At 34.4% G+C, this 17,928-nt stretch overlaps 2 protein-coding genes across 5 annotated transcripts; one reads left to right on the forward strand and one right to left on the reverse strand.

Moving 5' to 3' along the window:
• Positions 1-704: 704 nt before the first annotated feature.
• On the reverse strand, positions 705-7,798 carry LOC18106996 (aminopeptidase M1). 3 transcript variants are annotated; one of them, XM_024588291.2, is made up of 19 exons: positions 7,445-7,797; positions 7,195-7,340; positions 6,591-6,693; positions 6,238-6,424; positions 6,028-6,121; positions 5,706-5,859; positions 5,330-5,434; positions 5,127-5,243; positions 4,651-4,764; positions 3,800-3,982; positions 3,325-3,646; positions 2,870-2,991; positions 2,678-2,775; positions 2,259-2,436; positions 2,057-2,171; positions 1,898-1,965; positions 1,726-1,803; positions 1,540-1,617; positions 705-1,036 (listed from the first exon to the last, which is right to left on the reverse strand). In XM_024588291.2, the coding sequence occupies exons 1-19, from the start codon at positions 7,667-7,669 to the stop codon at positions 860-862; spliced, it is 2,664 nt and encodes an 887-aa protein (XP_024444059.1). In that variant the 5' UTR covers positions 7,670-7,797; the 3' UTR covers positions 705-859. The 3 variants fall into 3 exon arrangements, with proteins under 3 accessions (XP_024444059.1, XP_006372972.1, XP_024444060.1); XM_006372910.3 differs by having other exon boundaries at positions 7,195-7,343; positions 7,445-7,796; XM_024588292.2 differs by having other exon boundaries at positions 774-1,044; positions 7,195-7,343; positions 7,445-7,798.
• Positions 7,799-13,753: 5,955 nt separating this feature from the next.
• On the forward strand, positions 13,754-16,339 carry LOC18106997 (putative zinc finger protein CONSTANS-LIKE 11). Of its 2 annotated transcripts, XR_002978736.2 has the most exons (6): positions 13,754-13,904; positions 14,116-14,853; positions 14,941-15,168; positions 15,294-15,649; positions 15,743-15,930; positions 16,039-16,339. XR_002978736.2 is itself a non-coding variant. In XM_024588928.2 (5 exons), the coding sequence occupies exons 2-5, from the start codon at positions 14,266-14,268 to the stop codon at positions 15,834-15,836; spliced, it is 1,266 nt and encodes a 421-aa protein (XP_024444696.1). In that variant the 5' UTR covers positions 13,754-13,904; positions 14,116-14,265; the 3' UTR covers positions 15,837-16,339. The 2 variants fall into 2 exon arrangements, 1 of the variants encoding a protein (XP_024444696.1); XM_024588928.2 differs by having other exon boundaries at positions 15,743-16,339.
• The last annotated feature ends 1,589 nt before the right edge of the window (positions 16,340-17,928 follow it).

Consider the following 17,928-nt stretch of genomic DNA (forward strand, 5'->3'; position numbering starts at 1 on the left):
CATACATTGAGTCTCCAAAAGGTGCCTAGAGGTTGTCGATGGACTTTAGGGCATAAAATTATGAAAAACTAATTTCAACAAAAGTTATGGTTTTAACACCGGCATGCTAAAACATACTTTGAGACCCCAAAATATATCTGAAATTGGTTGGTAGGCTTTCCAAAACAAAAAATTATGGAAAAAAAATTCAACAAAACTTATGCTTTTTATATAGACATGCAAAATCATACCTTCAAGCCTCAAAGTGTTTCTAAAGTTTGCAGTGGGCTTTTGAAAGCATAAAATTACAAAAAAAATCCAAATTCCAAAAAAATTATGGTTTTGACTCCAATATGCAAAAACCATGTTTATAGGCTCCAAAATGACATAAAGTTGGCATATATATTTTTTGGAAGTGCAAAATTTTTCTTATTGTTTTCATATCAACATGCAAAAAAATATACATTTAGACCCCCAAAGTTGCTTAAAGTTGTGTGGGCTTTTTAAAGCAAAAAATTATAAAAAAACTTTTCACAAAACTAAATGGTTTTTGCACCAACATAAAAAAAAACATACATGTACCTAAATTTGGCCAGTGGGATTTTCAAAGGATAAATTTATGAAAAACCAGTTGCACAAAACTTATAATTATTGCACTGACATGCAAAAACATACTATGGGATCTTGGATTGTGTGTCAAGCCTGCTTTCTAAAATAACATCAAATTGTTAATATTGGATAATTTTAAATATATTAATATCAAGATTATTGAAAAAAACATCAAATTTGATATATATTTTTTTTAATCCAAACACACTTTTATAAGAACATCCACACCACGTTACCAAAACACAATCAAAAGTTGTACGAGGTATCATGCTTAGCAAGCTAGTCGTGAGATTACTTCTTCAAGGGAACTTTCTTGCTTTATGCTTTGAACCCACCTTGCCTTGATTCTTACTTGCTCTATGCTTTGCTTCAAATTCATTGCAATCCCTGGAGTTGCCCGAGTAGCAAAAAATTCTGTCACTTCATCAGCCTTTTCATTGCTGCAGAACTGCCAGACTAATTTAATCAGACCAATGATTGATTAGTCCTATAAATCTTGCAATTTGACTAACCAAAAACCTATCCCTACTTCAGGAAATGTTTTTCACATCATGGATTAGTTTAAGGATGACATTGTCACCAACCAGCCATATGTCTGAAAGAAAAGATGCAGTTTTTAGACGTAAAAATTTCAGATTCAATTGCCTTCTCCTCTGCATGCTTATGTCCGAATCACCTAGTTGTTTTCGTAATGTTAGTGGGGAATTTGACCCATAACTTGACAACTTGGGATGATATCATTGTAAGCAGGGACCAAGAGGAGGTATTGCTAGAGAATTTTATCCATAACTTGATAGCTGGGGATGATATGCAGGCACTACAAAGCTATCCCTCTGTATGTTCAAGTACTAGGCATACAAGCATTGTCTTCAAGAAAGATTTTGGGCTGATTTCCAAGAATTAGCTATGATGAATTGCATCCAAATATGGTTGATTAAAAAAAATACTTACTGGTGTGATGATATCTCTAATGAAATGGGTGATTAGAAGTCCATCACCATATTTGTTCAAGATTAGGTCCCAGTTGTCCTGCATCAAAGACCAAATGCATGCCACAGCAGAATTATGCAGGATATTAGTATCTTCATAACACCTACTGATAATGCTTTCCCGAGTAATTAAGTATTTCCTGCATACCTTCAACCATCTCCATGCTATTTCGCGGCCCTCTAAGCTAATTCCACGCAGTCCATAGATGATGTCCTGATCCCGAACCTGAAAATATATTAAGACAAAATCAGTGACCTGAACTAAAACCAGTAAGAAAATGGAAGTCGTTATTTATATTTGCTAAGCGAAAGTGGGATACCTCATCAGAAACCAACAGGTTCAGAACTTCTAGAACTATCTCCGAGTCTGGACATGAAGCTATACATCCTGCAATGTCAAAAATATGACATGTAATGTATCTATTTTTTTTTCTGAAAAACAAACACGCCATTTTAACTTCAACGCTACCAAATCTTACCCAAAACACGTTCCTTCTCATGAACTGTATCGGCTTCTCTCAAAATCTTCAACAAGGACTCAAAACCATTTCTATTTGTGGTGCTAGCATTCCTCATTATAGCAATGTACGCAGCCTGCAATGAAACCGGATACTCTACTATCATATTTGAAGAGGTTCACATAAGCATGAGAAATTGTCCTGCTTGGAGTTTATGTTTTACCTTTCTTATATCAGCTGAAAGAAGAGGTGTGGCTCTGTCATTTAACAACGATTCAAACCGCTGCATTGCTTCACTGTGAGTTTTATCATGCCCAAAGGTAGCCAAGGCCTTGTATACATCTCCTCTTAACATTGTATTTAAGTGGATCTCACCTGGAACCGATTCCCATCCTAATTTCCTGCAAGACATAATGAACACATGTGGCTTTTTAAATATCACAGAAAGAAACTTAGTCCAATATATGACACAACTTTGTAACAAAGAACAAAGCATGTTATTATAAACAAGGTTACAAGAAGACTGAAAAAGAAATCACAAGGGTGAAAGAGTTCAAGCTGACCCTTGAAAAATTGCAAGTTTTAGAAAGCCAAAAGGTTTTCATTAAACATTTTCAACTACATAATAATAATAATACTTACTCAGCAGAAAATAGGAGGAGGTTGATGAAAAACGTTTTCAACTCATTCACTGCATCTGGGATGGCGTCTATCGAGATCTCAACGACACTATAGCATACCTGTTTTGTGAATTATTTGGGAGTCAGATGGCCACTGGTGTCCGAGCAAACATAAGAAACTTAAACTATTAATCAAATCACACAGTAAACTTACATCAATGAGTTTTGACAATACAGCATAATCCAACTCTTTTCTGTATACATCCATCAAAGAAAGCAAAGATGATATTGATATTTCACAAGCCTGGCAAAGAGCAAATGCATCATCCAGAACCCCTGAAAATGTGTTAAAATAGATGTCATTCTACTTAATTTTGAGTTTATGATGTGAAAAAGACTTGGACTTCAGTAAAATTTCGTGTTGTATTCTTGCCAACAAGTACGCCTAGGGCCACCCAGCTCAAGTTATAGGGATTCATCAATTGCACCAACTACAGTATTGCTAGCAAGGAAAAGAAACTGATTCGTTTGTTTCGAATGTAATGATAGTATGTAGGAAAGGAATCCACGTATGAGGAAAGTGTATGTTTCCACACTGTGATGAGCGCCAATCGATAGATAATCATCTAATGCAGCAGTTAGAGCTTAATAGCGACAATCCATACATACCAAATTTATCTGTTGCCAACAAGCAATTTTTCTCTACTGCTTTCCTCAGTTGAGCTGCAAGTTTATCTTCATATTTTACTCTATAGAAACCACTCTGCTCAACGTTAACTTTGACCCATACAAACTCGGAACATTTCTCCTCGTTAGCTTCATTGAATGAGCCAGAATACCCATCAGAAGATGAAAAGAGCTCAGATACATCCACCTTTTCAAATTTTGACTCTAACAGGAAATTCTTGCGTCTGTTGTAAGAGCCAAGGAACAAAGTTATTGGAACAATCCATTTCCCCTCACCATGCAAACCAGATGACAGGAATTGTGACTGCAAACACCGAATCAGGATTAGATATCCTCACTTATATGAGATCACCTCCAAGAGATTTTGGAAAAAAAAAGTGAGTCCTAACCCCACAGTTATTGGTGAAAAGGAAAACCCTGCAACAAATTCATGCTTTCTTATTAACCGAGAAGTTACCTGTTCAAATTCTAAGAAGTGGTCTTCAGATTTTACGGAAATGACTGGATATCCTTTTTTCTTTGTCCAGCAATCCATCATTTTGTTCACTTGAATACCAGATTCTTCTGAAAGAACGCTCCATAAATCTTCTGTCTTGGCATTTTTCCAAGCGTATTTTTCCATGTATGAGCTCAAGGCTTTCTAGTTTGAAAATGAAGTCAAATGGTTAAGCATGTAAACTATAGGAAGTTGCTTTCTAATTTACAGAAGAAAAATAACATTCTGAAACGCAATCAAATACCAATCCCTTGACTCCCCCGTACTCGTTCAAAGTTTCTGCAAAAGTAAGAACTTCACAATGACAAGCCTACCACCCAGCACAACTGTTAGATTACCATGACCCCTCAGGGAACTATAACCTTATTATTGAGTAGATTTGTGATCTTAGTATCTATATATTACAGGAAAGCGTGCAAATCCAGAACCATTTGCAGGTAATTTTATCCCATTCGTGGCCATGATCGAAGGAGCTGGCAACATACTTAAAGGGTTTCCAATAGCTACCGCCAAAAAATTGTGAGACAAAGCTGATCTAGGAAAAAAAGATTTTGACACCTAATGCATCATAGCAGACTTACAATACGTTCTACAGAGAGAAGACTGGGAACGAAAAGTAGTCTCGACTGGTCTTAAACGAATCTCTGCACGAAATGCAATCATAACAAAACAAGCTCCCAGTATCGAATGACAAATCCACATTATAATCATTCATGCATTGCTTAAGAACATTATAGGATATATCTTTTTTGGCTGAAATGATCCTCCCTAGAAATAGAGAATTGACTCTAAACTAGCAAATAACCTCTCACCTGCAATATGTCATCCCCAAGATAGCCCTGCAACATTCTGATAACAGCTGATCCCTTCTTATAGCTGATTGCATCGAAGATTTCATTCACTGAACGAGCTTGGTGTACCTCCACCTGAAAAGTAAGACTTTTAAAGAACACAACTTATTTGGGTGGTGTAGTTGTACTTGAAACAGTACATTGTCACGACCTTTTATATGGCTTATGCATATACCAGAAAGGATAAACTAATTTATTGATCATACTGTAACACCCATATTTGAAAGTTGTGAAAATTTTTATATATTTGTTTTATGATATGTAAGTTATGAGACTTAGCGCAAGTGAAGTATCCCATAGCACCTCTCCTGCATTGCTGTTCCAGGGACTCAAAGTTCAGGCCATGACAGATATACTGGATTAACAATAAGTTAATTTGTTGAACTAGCATACATGAAAAACAGCAAATTCTTGCAAAACCATGAATTGCCCACTACCTCAATTGGATGTGATCCTTCTAGAGCATCGACACGCAAGCCACCAGTTGTTTGCTGAAGAAACCGAGTCCATATTTTCCACTCAGGAAACAAGCCATCTGTTGCCATGTAACTAATCTGGAAATATGAAATCAGGTCAGGTGTGGTCACGAAGATAAAAATTGTAGCAAAGAGGAAGGTAAAGATCTCAAAGACTCAATTACCCATGTTGCAAAACCCTCATTTAGCCATAAATGAGTCCACCATTCCATAGTAACTAGATTGCCAAACCAATGATGGGCCACTTCATGCATTACAACAATTGTCATCTACAGCGAAGAAAAAGAATTCTCTTAGAAAGGAACACATAAAAGCCTAAGAATAACTCTTTCTTCCACCTTACAGATCGCGATTTACGAGGAGGAGCAATGGAAGCAAGGTTAAACTCCCATTTCCTTAGAAGCAATGGAAGTATGGTTTCAGGGAAAATTGTATTCTGGATGCATCATAAATCTCCGGAGAGAAAAGATGATGCTGAAAGCAAGTTGAATTTTCAAACAGCAGTAATAAAGCTAAAAGCAATTTCGCTGCTTTACTTACTATCTGCTTTCTAGCAGCTGTAGACTGCAGATCATCATATAGTAACTCATTTTCACGATAAATTATAAGACCATAATTCTCCATGGCTCCACCAGAAAATTCAGGGACAGCAACCATATCCAGCTTAGGAAGCGGGTAGGGCATCGAGAAGTACCTGAAAAAACTCCATCGCCACGTTAGCATATCAATTTAACAAGTATCTATTTTGATTACTGTTCTCCAGAAAAACATCGATGCCCTGTGTGTGTTATTTGTTTCATTCATACAATCACACGAACAAAAAGAATTCCTCACAACCATTAACTGAATGCAAATCACTTACTCAGCAAATAAATCAAGTGCCCTGACAGCAATACTTAGAGCATATTTCCCTTCGTTAGCCTGACCCAAAGGACAGTACACACGAACCTTGACCCCTGCATGCATGACCCATTCAGAGACATGCAAGGTTGTAACATTCATAGTATTTGTGAAAATAAAACAATGCGATTTTCTAACACAACAGAACATGGCCTCGGATGTGCATACACACCATCAGCTGTCGTGTCTTCAACATAGTCGAATAACCCAATAACAACAGCCACCAAATAAGTTGACATGAGAGGAGACTCGTCGAAATAAACAGTCTTGACATTCCCAGTAAGCTTTTCATCGATGATTGGCATATTAGACAAAGCTATCAACTCCAACGGCAAATCTATGGTTATTTTGAACGTTGCCTGCTCAGCAAGATCAGTAATAACAGATCAACGAAATTCAGTCATCAGATGTGCAGCACAGAAGAAAGATTAATGCACAAAATTACCATTACACAATAATAATAAATCTGCATGTGAATTCAACAGGCTTGTTCCGAAAAATGCATGCAGCATACAATTTTAATACCTTGAGCGCAGGTTCATCCCAGCATGGAAAACACCTCCTTGCGTCCACTGCTTCAAACTGAGTAACTGCCATATTCTTCTTCTCTTCTCCATCCATGTAAGTACTATTAAGATCAAATATCAAACAGAGAAATGTACAGTAAATAGAAATCCTCTTCTTCTTCTTCTTCTTCTCTTTTTTGGTTTTGTTGGAAAGAAGTTTCAGATACCGTGGTATATACTTATAATCCTTTTATACTCTTTGCTTTTTCTGCAAAAGATAAAGTAAATAGAATTGACAAGTTGTGATTCCACTAATTTTATTTCCCATATTTTGGGAACTCAGAGCCAGTGACAAAATAATTGTTTTAGTTCTCAACTGAAGCGACTACTTCCTTCTTGGCAATGAAGCTATCTGGAGCTAGCAGAAAAGGGTGTTCTTTTCTTTCTTGCATACTGTTGACAAGCATAGAGGAGTTAAGGTCCAATTATCTTGATGCATATTTGTGTAGTGGAGGCTTCAGTTCTCTTCTTCTAGCTTCTCGGTGAAAATCATTTACAGCACAGGTTCACTTATTTATAATTAAGTTCATCCAAGACAGGACAGAGAGAAAAAGAGTACGTACCATCTGTAGAACCCTCTCAAATGCTCATTAAGAATCCCAGAAAAGTCAATCCTTAGGATTCCATCGCCAGCATTAAGTGCTTCTTCAAAGACCAGCATAAGTATCTCATCATCATCATCCAAAACAATATCACATGGACTAAACTGCTGCTGCAATATATATCAAGAAACAAAATGGTATCAAGAAAGCCTGATGCCAAATTAATCTAAAGAACATCATCAGATACTATGATCAAGCAAGGATTATTTACTTGGTTCTGAGAGTCAGTGAACAAGACTCCATGGATATTGAGTTCAAGAGCATTTAAGACAACGAACTTAGTGGGTTCAATGATTCTAAGGTTAATACATATGGTGCCAGAAAAGGTACAGACTGAAAGATCAGGTTTGAGGTGAAGGTCATAACGATCAGGGATGGCAAACTTTGGTAGTCTTGTTTGGCCTTTGAACTGCTTTATGTTCTGGTTCCGCTCCATTATTTTCTCCAAATCTCTCTCCAAGATATTACTGCAAATTCTTTTCTTCTTGGATCGTTGTTACTGTCAATAATGTTGAATCCCTGCCGCAAGTTTATGTCCATCCGAGAAGAATTGTCAAAAGCAAGAAGAATAGATGTTGGAAGAAATCTCCCAAAGTACCTTTCCTATTGAATTACATGCCCTTTCAGATCGTTGTATTGTGACGTCAGCAGAATACGGTTTCAGGCTCCACAGGGCATCGTCAATTGACTTTTCAGCTACATTTTCCACCACTCCACAGAATATGGGGCCCTCTGGATGGGGGGAATGACATGACCATTGTCACGTCACGAAAACTGACCAGACCGCAACGCGACAGCCACGCCGTCCAAAGGAGATAACTATGCTAGAAGTATTAGAAGTATTTTTGTACTCTAGCAAGCTATAATAATAATAATAATAATAATAATAATAATAATACAGTGCAAAATATATTTTTAAAAAAAAAATAAAGCGATCATGGAGGCACAATTAAGCTCCGATGACGATACCACCAATACCGTTGAAAAAATATCGACAAGACGAATCCAACGACATCAAAGAATGTAAAAAATGGTGAACGAAGTGGGTCACACAAGTCGTCCAAAGGTGTCGGGGCTTATTTGCTTTTAGGCTGCTCGTGTGTCCCACTTCGGTCACCTTCAGTGACCTTTTTTGGTATTGTTAAATTTGTCTCGTCGCGATCTTTTCAACAATATTGGTTGTGTTATCATTAGAGTTTCGGTGTGCCTCCGAAATCTTTTTATTTATTTCTTTTTTCTCTCTCTCTCTTCTCTCTCCTAATCTAATCCTGTTTCTTTCAAATTGCAATTTAAAAGAGTCGTAGATGATACTTACGACTTGTGAATCATAGATGCCATATGTGACTCTCTAAACTGTGCTATTTTTCTAAATATTTTTTGCCCTATATTTTTTTAGAACGCTAGAAACCAAAAACAAACTTTTATGTTAAGTTTGAAATTAATGCGGGGCAAATGACATAACCATTTTCACATCCCAAAAACCGACTAGATCGGGACGTGACAACCACATATTCCAAATGAGATAACTATTGTCACAACTTGATTTCCAGATCCATTATGATATATAGACAAGATCCCTTCAAGTACATACAAATGTTTTCTTCTTATTAACTTAATTAAAGTTAAATGCAACAATGATAACGTAAACTTAAGCCCATAATATAAATCAACATCTTAATACAAAAGTTATAACAAATTCCATAATTGTGAGCTCTAACTAGACATAATGAAATAATGTTAATTACAACAAAAGAATAGGTTTTGTAAATCAACAAAATTAAAACAACTTATTAACAAAGTTATAAGCCTGAAAATGATAAGTAATGAGTGAGTGAGTTCAATAACTCAGTAAATAAATAATGTTCAATATATATATATATATATATATATATATATATATATATATATATATATATGAGGTAATACATCAATGAGTAATACACACATATACATACAAGTTTGACTTATGCTTTTATATGAGAGTGATAAGTACAAAATATACATATATTTTTATTCCTGTTACAGAACTCATTCTTTTTTGTAAATATTTTTTTTCAAGCAAATAGATTTTAAGAGCAAGAGAGTCAATTTTCTAATAAAAATAGCATGTTGTTTTGGTGCAAGAAAATGTATGATTTGAAGATGATCAATCGATTATAAATAATGGTATCATTATTTAGAGTTTCATTATTAAAGGTTGTTCATATTATTATAAGCTATTAATTATAATTTATATATTAAGAAATTATATATGAATTAAGATATTTTATTAATAAAGTTTATATTTGAAGTTTTTCTATTTGAGGTGTTTGTAGAAAGGTCGTGATATTTTATAAGAATAAAAATGTATTTGTATATATGATCTATTAATTAAATCTTCGTTCTTTGATAAATTTTATAGATTGGCAACTTTGAGAATATGTTTGTTTTTACTGTTCAATTCGCTTTTAAAATTTTTTCTAAAAAATATTAAATTAATATTTTTAGATATTTTTTAATCATTTTTAATGTGTTCATGTTAAAAACATAAAAAAATAATATTATTTTAATAAATTTTTAATTAAAAAAATATTTCTATAAAAACAGTGTGCCTCACATTACTTTCAAACTTAACATAGTTGTAATATTTTGAAATAAAAGAGAAATTTAATAGGAAATGACAACAATACCCTTTAAGGATTAGATTTTAAGTATAAAGACATGAGGGGCATTGAGGTAATTGCACAACCTATTGATAAGTATAAATAGGATGGGTTAAAGAAAAAAAATCTAAAATTAGAGAGAAAGAGAGAGAGATGGAAGAATAAAAAGAAAGAAGAGAAAGAGATAAAGGAAAAGGAAAAGGATTGGAGAAACTAAGTGTTTGGTAAATTTATGCTTTAATGTGTAATTGTGGTAATTAGCTTTGATTTTTGTTTTGATAAGGTTTAGGGTTTTGAAGTTTATATTTTAAGGTTAGATTAATGGATTAATTGAAGTGTTATAGGTTAATTGTTATGGGTTGATTATGTTGGGTTTTGAGTTAGAATTTGGGACCTACCATTGTTGGGAGACTAGTGGATTGGGAATCTAAAATCGTGATCAACCATTCGACCAGTTAGCTTATTTGACTTCAGTCAATCAGTTGGTGAATTTTGATCAACCGGTTTGCCTGGCTAGTTCGATTGACTAGTTGGTAGATTTCGGCCGACTGGTTAACCAAATAGTAAGAGTTGATCTTTTTTTTTTTGTTCAGAAATTTTAGGACATGTTTGGGATTGATCAAGTAGATCCATCTCATTTTTATATTTATGATTTGATCTCAGATCTTAGAGATGTAATATTTTTATGTATTCTTTTATACTCAAACACTTTTGATACTCTACCTAATGGGTATTAGTAGGACTTCCATTGATATCTACTTTTGAGTCCTTACTTTTCAATATTAAATTGACAGGATGGTAACAAATTGATTAAAAAACTTTGTCTGATTAATTTATTGATAATATCCTTGATTCCTTTTAGCTTTAAAGGATATCAAAATTATTTGCTTTAATTAAAAGGATATTTATTTTACTTCTATGATCAATAGATTTATAGAAATAAATGTACAGACCCATGAACTGAGTTAACGATATATCAATTTATTTTTAGAATTTTGTTTATTTAATTTTTTTATGCAATTCCTCCCATACTTTTTGATTTCAACATCTTGTAGGAAGACCTAGTAAACTTTCACTTGGGTTGAACCTGGTATTCACAATCATACTACAAATTATTTTTTATGATAGTAAAGTCAGAATTAAATTTGGGAGGTTTTTGACACCGACCAAAGAGTTTTACAAGCAAATTATAACAAGAAATATCATAAGGCGCCAAGGTTCATCAGAAAATCAAAATACAATGAGCTTAACACTTAATTTACCCCTCAATCATGGCTCATTATAATTACTCATACAATTTTTTTTTGTCTTTTCCATCTAAAATTCCCAAGTTATTACAACCATGAAGTCAACTTGGAGCGAACTTTTGAACATAAACAATATAAGAAAATAAAAAATAGCATTGTAACGTAAGATTGTCAATTTCGTTCCATTTCGATCTAGATTGTTGGTTTACCTTGTACTATTTAAAAAAAACATAATAAAATAGTCATCTTGCTCGGGAACTCGGATCATTCCAGGTTTCTCGCTCAAATTCTAGCCGAGATATTTTGGGTTTACTTCATTCGTTTTGTTATGAATAAACTCATTTGCAGCTGACAAGATTTTATTGAGAAATTATTGGTACCGATTCCCATGTACCATTCTTCAATAAAGCATTAAACTCAATGGACATAGCTTCTCTCCATTTATGATTGTTGAGAGTCTGAGAAACATAAACAAGCTCAAGTGATAATGGAAATGCATGCTTGGTAGCTGAAAAATGATGAGATTGCACTTTTATAAGTTAAAAAAAACAATAATGACAAAAAAATGTTAAATTGCAATTTAATAAAAAAAAATAAAGGGAAAATGCATTAAACAACAAAAGACTAATATTTTGTCTTAACCTGCCAAAACTTTGATTTATGCCAAGAACCAAACTAGGTCTAATAATTTTTTTTCTCTTAAATTTATTATGCACTAAAAAAAGAATATAAAAAATTACAAAAAATGCCCTAAAAAAGAGCCCAAGTGTGCTGGCCTAATGGCCCAGTGTGTTTGGGTCACTAAAAAAGAGCCCAAGCACATCGACCTAATAGCCCAAACCCACATGCATGGGCCTTGCATTTTTGTTTTTGTCTTGTTAAAGGACGAACAACTTCTCATCCATTTCTATTTTTTTTAAAAAAATTAGATAATATATCGTCTGTTTATCCAGATTCCAGCTATCATAGTGGTTGCTGAAAAATTAGGGCTAACTAATTTTCCCATAACAACCCATTTTAACAAAAAAAAAAAAAACTAACAAACACCCTCAAAACACCTATAAAACCAATTTAAGCAACCACCATTGAGCTACTCTCTTCAAAATAGACCCGTGGACACCAAAATAAATCGATTTGGTGGTCGAAATATATGAAAACAATGATTTTCTTTCTCTACACTGGAACTCGACAAAACTTTCCCTCTCCTTCACAAATTAGGAACTTAAAAATAATAAAAATAATTTTTTTTTTACCAAAATTGAATTTGAAACCTGTGATACTTTCATTATGGCTAGGTTTTGGGCTCATTTATTTGGTAACCCTTTGTTGTAAGTTATTTATAATTAATAATATTTCATTATTCATTGTTTAACTTTGTTTTTGTTTTTAGGATATTCCATGCTCATAATCATTTGACCTCTTGTTAATTGAATCTTGGACCCTGGTCCAAGCATTAATTTTATTAGTGAATTATTTGAACTTAAAAAGGTTTGAAATGCCTAAATCAAAATCCATAAAACTCACTCAAATCAATCCTTCTTTTACTGGCATGCTAAATGGCTAATCTCACCAAATTATCTACTATATTAATAAAGAACAAAGCTAATAGGGATTAGTATTTTTCTATGCACTAAGACACATGCCACCACTATAGTGTGGATTAAAATAGTAAAATAAATATTTTATCATTCTCAAACAAAAACATTCAATTAAAAATTATAGACAAAACAATCTTTTTTATAGGATCAATATGTTATTATCATATTGATCAGGGATCAATTAGTTTTTTCCATAGAACTCGAGTTAGCTTTTTTTTTTGTTATTTTTTTAAAAAAACTTTTTTCTAGTTCATCCTTCAATGTTTTTTTTATTGTTGGTAATTAAGCTTTAGATTTGTTTTTTATTTATATCTTTATCAAATTATCTCATTCTCATTTAATTTTCTGCTTTTAATTTAAAATTTTATCTAGAGCAATCAATAATTATAGAAAAGAGGTTTTGGAGTGATTTTAAGTAGGTTTTTTTTCATAGGTTAAATTACAACAATCCTGAGATTTTGAAATTATAATGAACATCTTGTTAACTTTAAAAATTTATAATGATTATGATTCTGATGATAATAAAATAACAAAATATTAATAGTAGTAATTATTGTTTTGAATTAATTATTATCAAAATGACATCTTTGGATAAAATATACATACCCTTTCATGCTGAAAATTCCTTTCTATTTATTGAGTTGGTTTTTTGCAAGACAAGACCATGCATGTTCTTGCCTTGAATTTTAAACTTGATCAAATCTATCTAGCAGCCTACCACAATGTTAAACAGAAATTTACCTAAAGCGTATCTTGAGGGCTGACTTGGCAATCTCTTTGTGACCCATTTTGCCACCAAACCCACCCTCATTTCACACCCATTTACAACACCTTGCCATTCCAGTCCTTGGACCCCGCTTAACAAGCCTGACCACGCCAAAATAAATCCTTCCCCTAATTAATCGTGTACATGTCCGCATAGAATCATTTCTTTAAGCCCACATTCTGACACGTGTTGAACACCCACTAATCCTAGGCAAAACGTGATTAAATAACAGACCACCTAATTTCTGTATCGTGTCACAAATCAAGTAACAATATTGCTAGAGTTCTTCATTGATCATCATCTTTGTTAATTAATCACTCTGTGCTTCGATTAATGGATTCCGAGTTTCTTGAAATCAGACTGGCTTTGATTTAATCAAGTTAGAGGCGGAAATTCAGCAATTTTTTTTTTATTATCGGTAAGTGCCTTTCATTCACACTGTTATTAAATATGTTCAATGTTCAGTGTTTTAGTTACATGATTGTAATAATGTTAATCTAGTTTTTTGATAATGATATTAGATTAGTCTTGAAGACTGTTCTTGTGGAGATTGGTGACCTTTTTTTTCTGTGATTTAAATGGTTATGTGTTCTATTTTTTATTTTGTACGTTCTTGCTGCTTGTTTTAGAAATGGTGAAGGATTAGGGGACCTGTCATCTATGGTTTCAAGATTAAAACAAAAAAGGCCGAATTTCCGCCACAAGTTTTAGCCTTAGGTAGTGCAGTTAGGAGAAATAATTGGTTGGTAATTAGTTTACAGGAGAGAAGAGAAGGAAGCATGGAATCTGTATGTGATTTTTGTGGAGTGGCAAGGGCAGTAGTTTACTGTAAACCAGATTCAGCAAAGCTGTGCCTGCACTGTGATGGATGCGTGCATTCGGCTAATTTTTTGTCGCGAAGGCATCCGCGTTCGCTGCTATGCGATAAGTGCAGTTCACAGCCTGCAATGGCACGGTGCTTAGATGAAAAGATGTCTGTTTGTCAAGGCTGTGATTGCAGAGCAAATGGATGTTCAATCTTAGGGCATCAGCTTCGGGCGTTGAATTGTTATACAGGTTGTTACTCTTTGGCCGAGTTTCCGAAGATTTGGTCATCGGTTCTTCAGGGACCTTCTTCAGGAGCCCTTGATTCAGGACGGGATTCACTGAATTCTGCGCCAATAAATGAGAATTGCATTAGTTGGTTGGAACAAGGGGAAAATGAGGGATCGTTTGGCTTGATTACTGGCAAGTTGAATGAACTAGAATCTTGTTCCAAGCTTGAATCCTGGAGGGGGCCGCCGAGCGTTATCATGCCGAATCCTACCTACATGCCTTGTTCTACAGATCAAGTGCCTCTGTTGCCAGAGGTGTCAAACCTGCCGAAGGTAACCTTTCACACTGATCTTTTCTTAGCTGCTTCATTCACAAGGAAAAGCTGGTTAAACCTAACTTAAGCAGACCTTTTCAAGCAGCAGGGTTGTTCCATATTTAAGGATATTGGACTTTCTGATGGTGAAGATCTCTGTGAAGGTCTCAACATGGATGACATACCATTGGACTTCGAAAACAGTGATGGAATATTTGGCTGTCCAGAAAGTCATAACAGATATCCGTTTGAGGATGTAGGAAAAGATTGCATGTTAATGGAGAAAAACTTATCAGTTACCGAGTCTAATGGCCCTATCGAGAATGCTATAGAGGTTTTCTCTGACTCTAATTTTCCTCTGAAGCCATCTTCAATCACATGCATGTTAGTTATTCCTTCCATTTCACACTAATCTGAGGTAGTCAGATGTTAATTTGCATTATGTGTGTGCTTTTTCAGGTGTCATCATCGGGACAACAGGATTGTGTTGCCTTCCAATCATCTTGTGTTTCTGGGCCTGTTAGTGCAATACAGAACATAAGTAGTAATGCTAATTGCAGCATGTTTACAAATCCTAGTTGCAGCAGAAACCTCCATCTAGGATTTCCTGCTGGTACTGGACAAGTTCATCCAAGCATGTCGCTTTCACTATCCAACATAATTGGTGAAAGTAGTGCTGCTGATTATCAAGATTGTGGATTATCGCCAATATTTCTGACTGGTGAATCACCATGGGAATCACATTTGGATGCTAGCTCTCCACACGCAAGAGACAAGGCTAAGATGAGATACAACGAAAAGAAGAAGACACGAACGCAAGTGCTTCAAAAATCTTTGTGGTCTTTTCTATAACAAATTATGCTTACTTTCAACTCTGAGAGATTCACTCAATTGTCATGTTATTGCAGTTTCAGAAAGCAAATCAGATATGCCTCTCGTAAAGCCAGGGCTGATACTCGAAAACGAGTAAAAGGTAGATTTGTTAAAGCTGGGGAAGCATAAGATTATGACCCTCTTCTGTCAAGCAATTTCTGAGCCAGATTACTGAATCGTTATCCCTTTCCTTACAAGTGAATACTGAAAATGAAATAAAAAGGTGATATACTTTCCACTTCTTATGTTGATGCATAATTTTCCTTGTGTATGATCTCTTTTTTTTGAGGGGGATGTTCCAATCAAGCTGGTTTTTGGCATGCAATGGCAGATCTATAGCACTAGTATTCCCCTGGATTTTTTGAGTCGGACAAGCTGCTCACATTCCTGACAAGAACTGAGCTGCCACAACCATCACTACTTGTTAAGCTTCTTCTATTGGAGACCCTCTTTAGGTTTTCTTCCACCTCCTCCACCAACTTGCCTTAAGGAAACACCCTTACTGGCAGTCAATTTTGGGCGCTGTAGATGCATACTATCTTCCAGTTTCTCTGTTCAATGTAATGAATTTTGTTTTAGTTAAAGTTGTCTGGTTAAAATAAAGGGAAAGTGAATTTCATTTCTCAGAATAATACATGTCAATTTTTACTTCTGCTCGTTGCTCCGGTATTCAATTTGCTGCACATTTGCAGCCCTTAGCTTTAAACACCTTAGTATCTTATTTATTCATTCCCAGAACTCTACAAGAAAGTAGATGCAAAGGCATGGTTTATTCCACTGTTAGACTAAGGCATGACAAAATGATACGAAAGCACCTTGATAATACTCAAATTAAAAAAAAAAAAAATTCATTCGTTGGACCAACCCAAACAACTGGAATTTCAGCTCAAGATTGACACCAACCTTGATCTATCCAATTATATCCCGACACACATTTCTATGTGTTTTTTTAGCTTACTAAAAATAATTTATAAATTTTTTATGCACAATTTTTTTTTCTACATTTGCACATCTTTTTCTATATAGAGTAGACACTATTTTTTAACCTAATAACATTGTATCACTAATATTTCCATCAATGATGCATAACAATGATGTCATGACATCACATCTGACAAAGTCATCATCAACATTTCCACCAATAATACACAATAATGATGTCATGACATCACAACCAACAAAGCCATCATGGCTAGTCAATAGTAGAACATCAATCTCTACACCAATAATGTCTCCTTTACCATGAAAAAAGTATATAAATACATTCAATCACTAGATAAAATCAAGATCTCATCCTTAGCCAAAACTCCATTTAGCCATAAAAAAACTAGGCCGAACAATATACATTCATATTCCAACCATAAAATCCAACTATGCCATTCTAGGCATATGCCATAGATTTTTTTTTCTTCATACATATATTTCTCTTACATTTCTTTTGATACACATTACACTCCTCTTACACTTATTAACTTAAAAATTAAAGGGTTCTTTGTTCCAATATGAGACTTGTTTTGGAGGAAAGCTCGTGGACTCGTTGTCAAGCCTAGTTAAACTAACAGTACAACCATGAAAAATTCAATTTCTGTCTAAAGTTTTTTTTTTTTTTTTTACTTTATCAGAGGCATCATCCATGAGAAATTGAACAAAATCTAGTTCATTCTCTCCCACCCATCAAATGTTTCCATGGCTGACAAAATTTTAGGATAACAAGTAATAACTTATCTCTCTACCACAAAAACTCCAGCCCCTCCAGCTCTCTAACAACTATCCAAAGTCTCAACATATAAGCGCTCAACAATGTTGTTTTAGCCGTATAAAAACAACATCACACTCTTTCATTTCATCAAAAAAGTTCAACATATAGCTCCGTTACACATACCATATATACAAAGATAACTTTAATTTTACAAAGGAACATGACAAAATGACATGGAAAGTATGCACAATACTCCCACTCTTTAAAGGAGCAATTCTCACTATATGAAGAACAATCCTCCATAGATCTTAGCCACATACATGTCCATGTCCATCAATCCTCCTACAACTCTTACTAGCATGCTCCCCGATGAAAAAACCTAGACTCGAGAAAAGATTAGTGATTGTACAACCTTATAAGAACAAACATCATTCCCATCAACAAAAGACTCTTAACATTGTTACACACTTATCTCTCCAAACACTATATCAACATGAAGGCCAATCTGGATAACTATGAATG

Source organism: Populus trichocarpa, chromosome 17 (assembly GCF_000002775.5).
Source record: "Populus trichocarpa isolate Nisqually-1 chromosome 17, P.trichocarpa_v4.1, whole genome shotgun sequence".
Classification (NCBI taxonomy): domain Eukaryota; kingdom Viridiplantae; phylum Streptophyta; class Magnoliopsida; order Malpighiales; family Salicaceae; genus Populus; species Populus trichocarpa.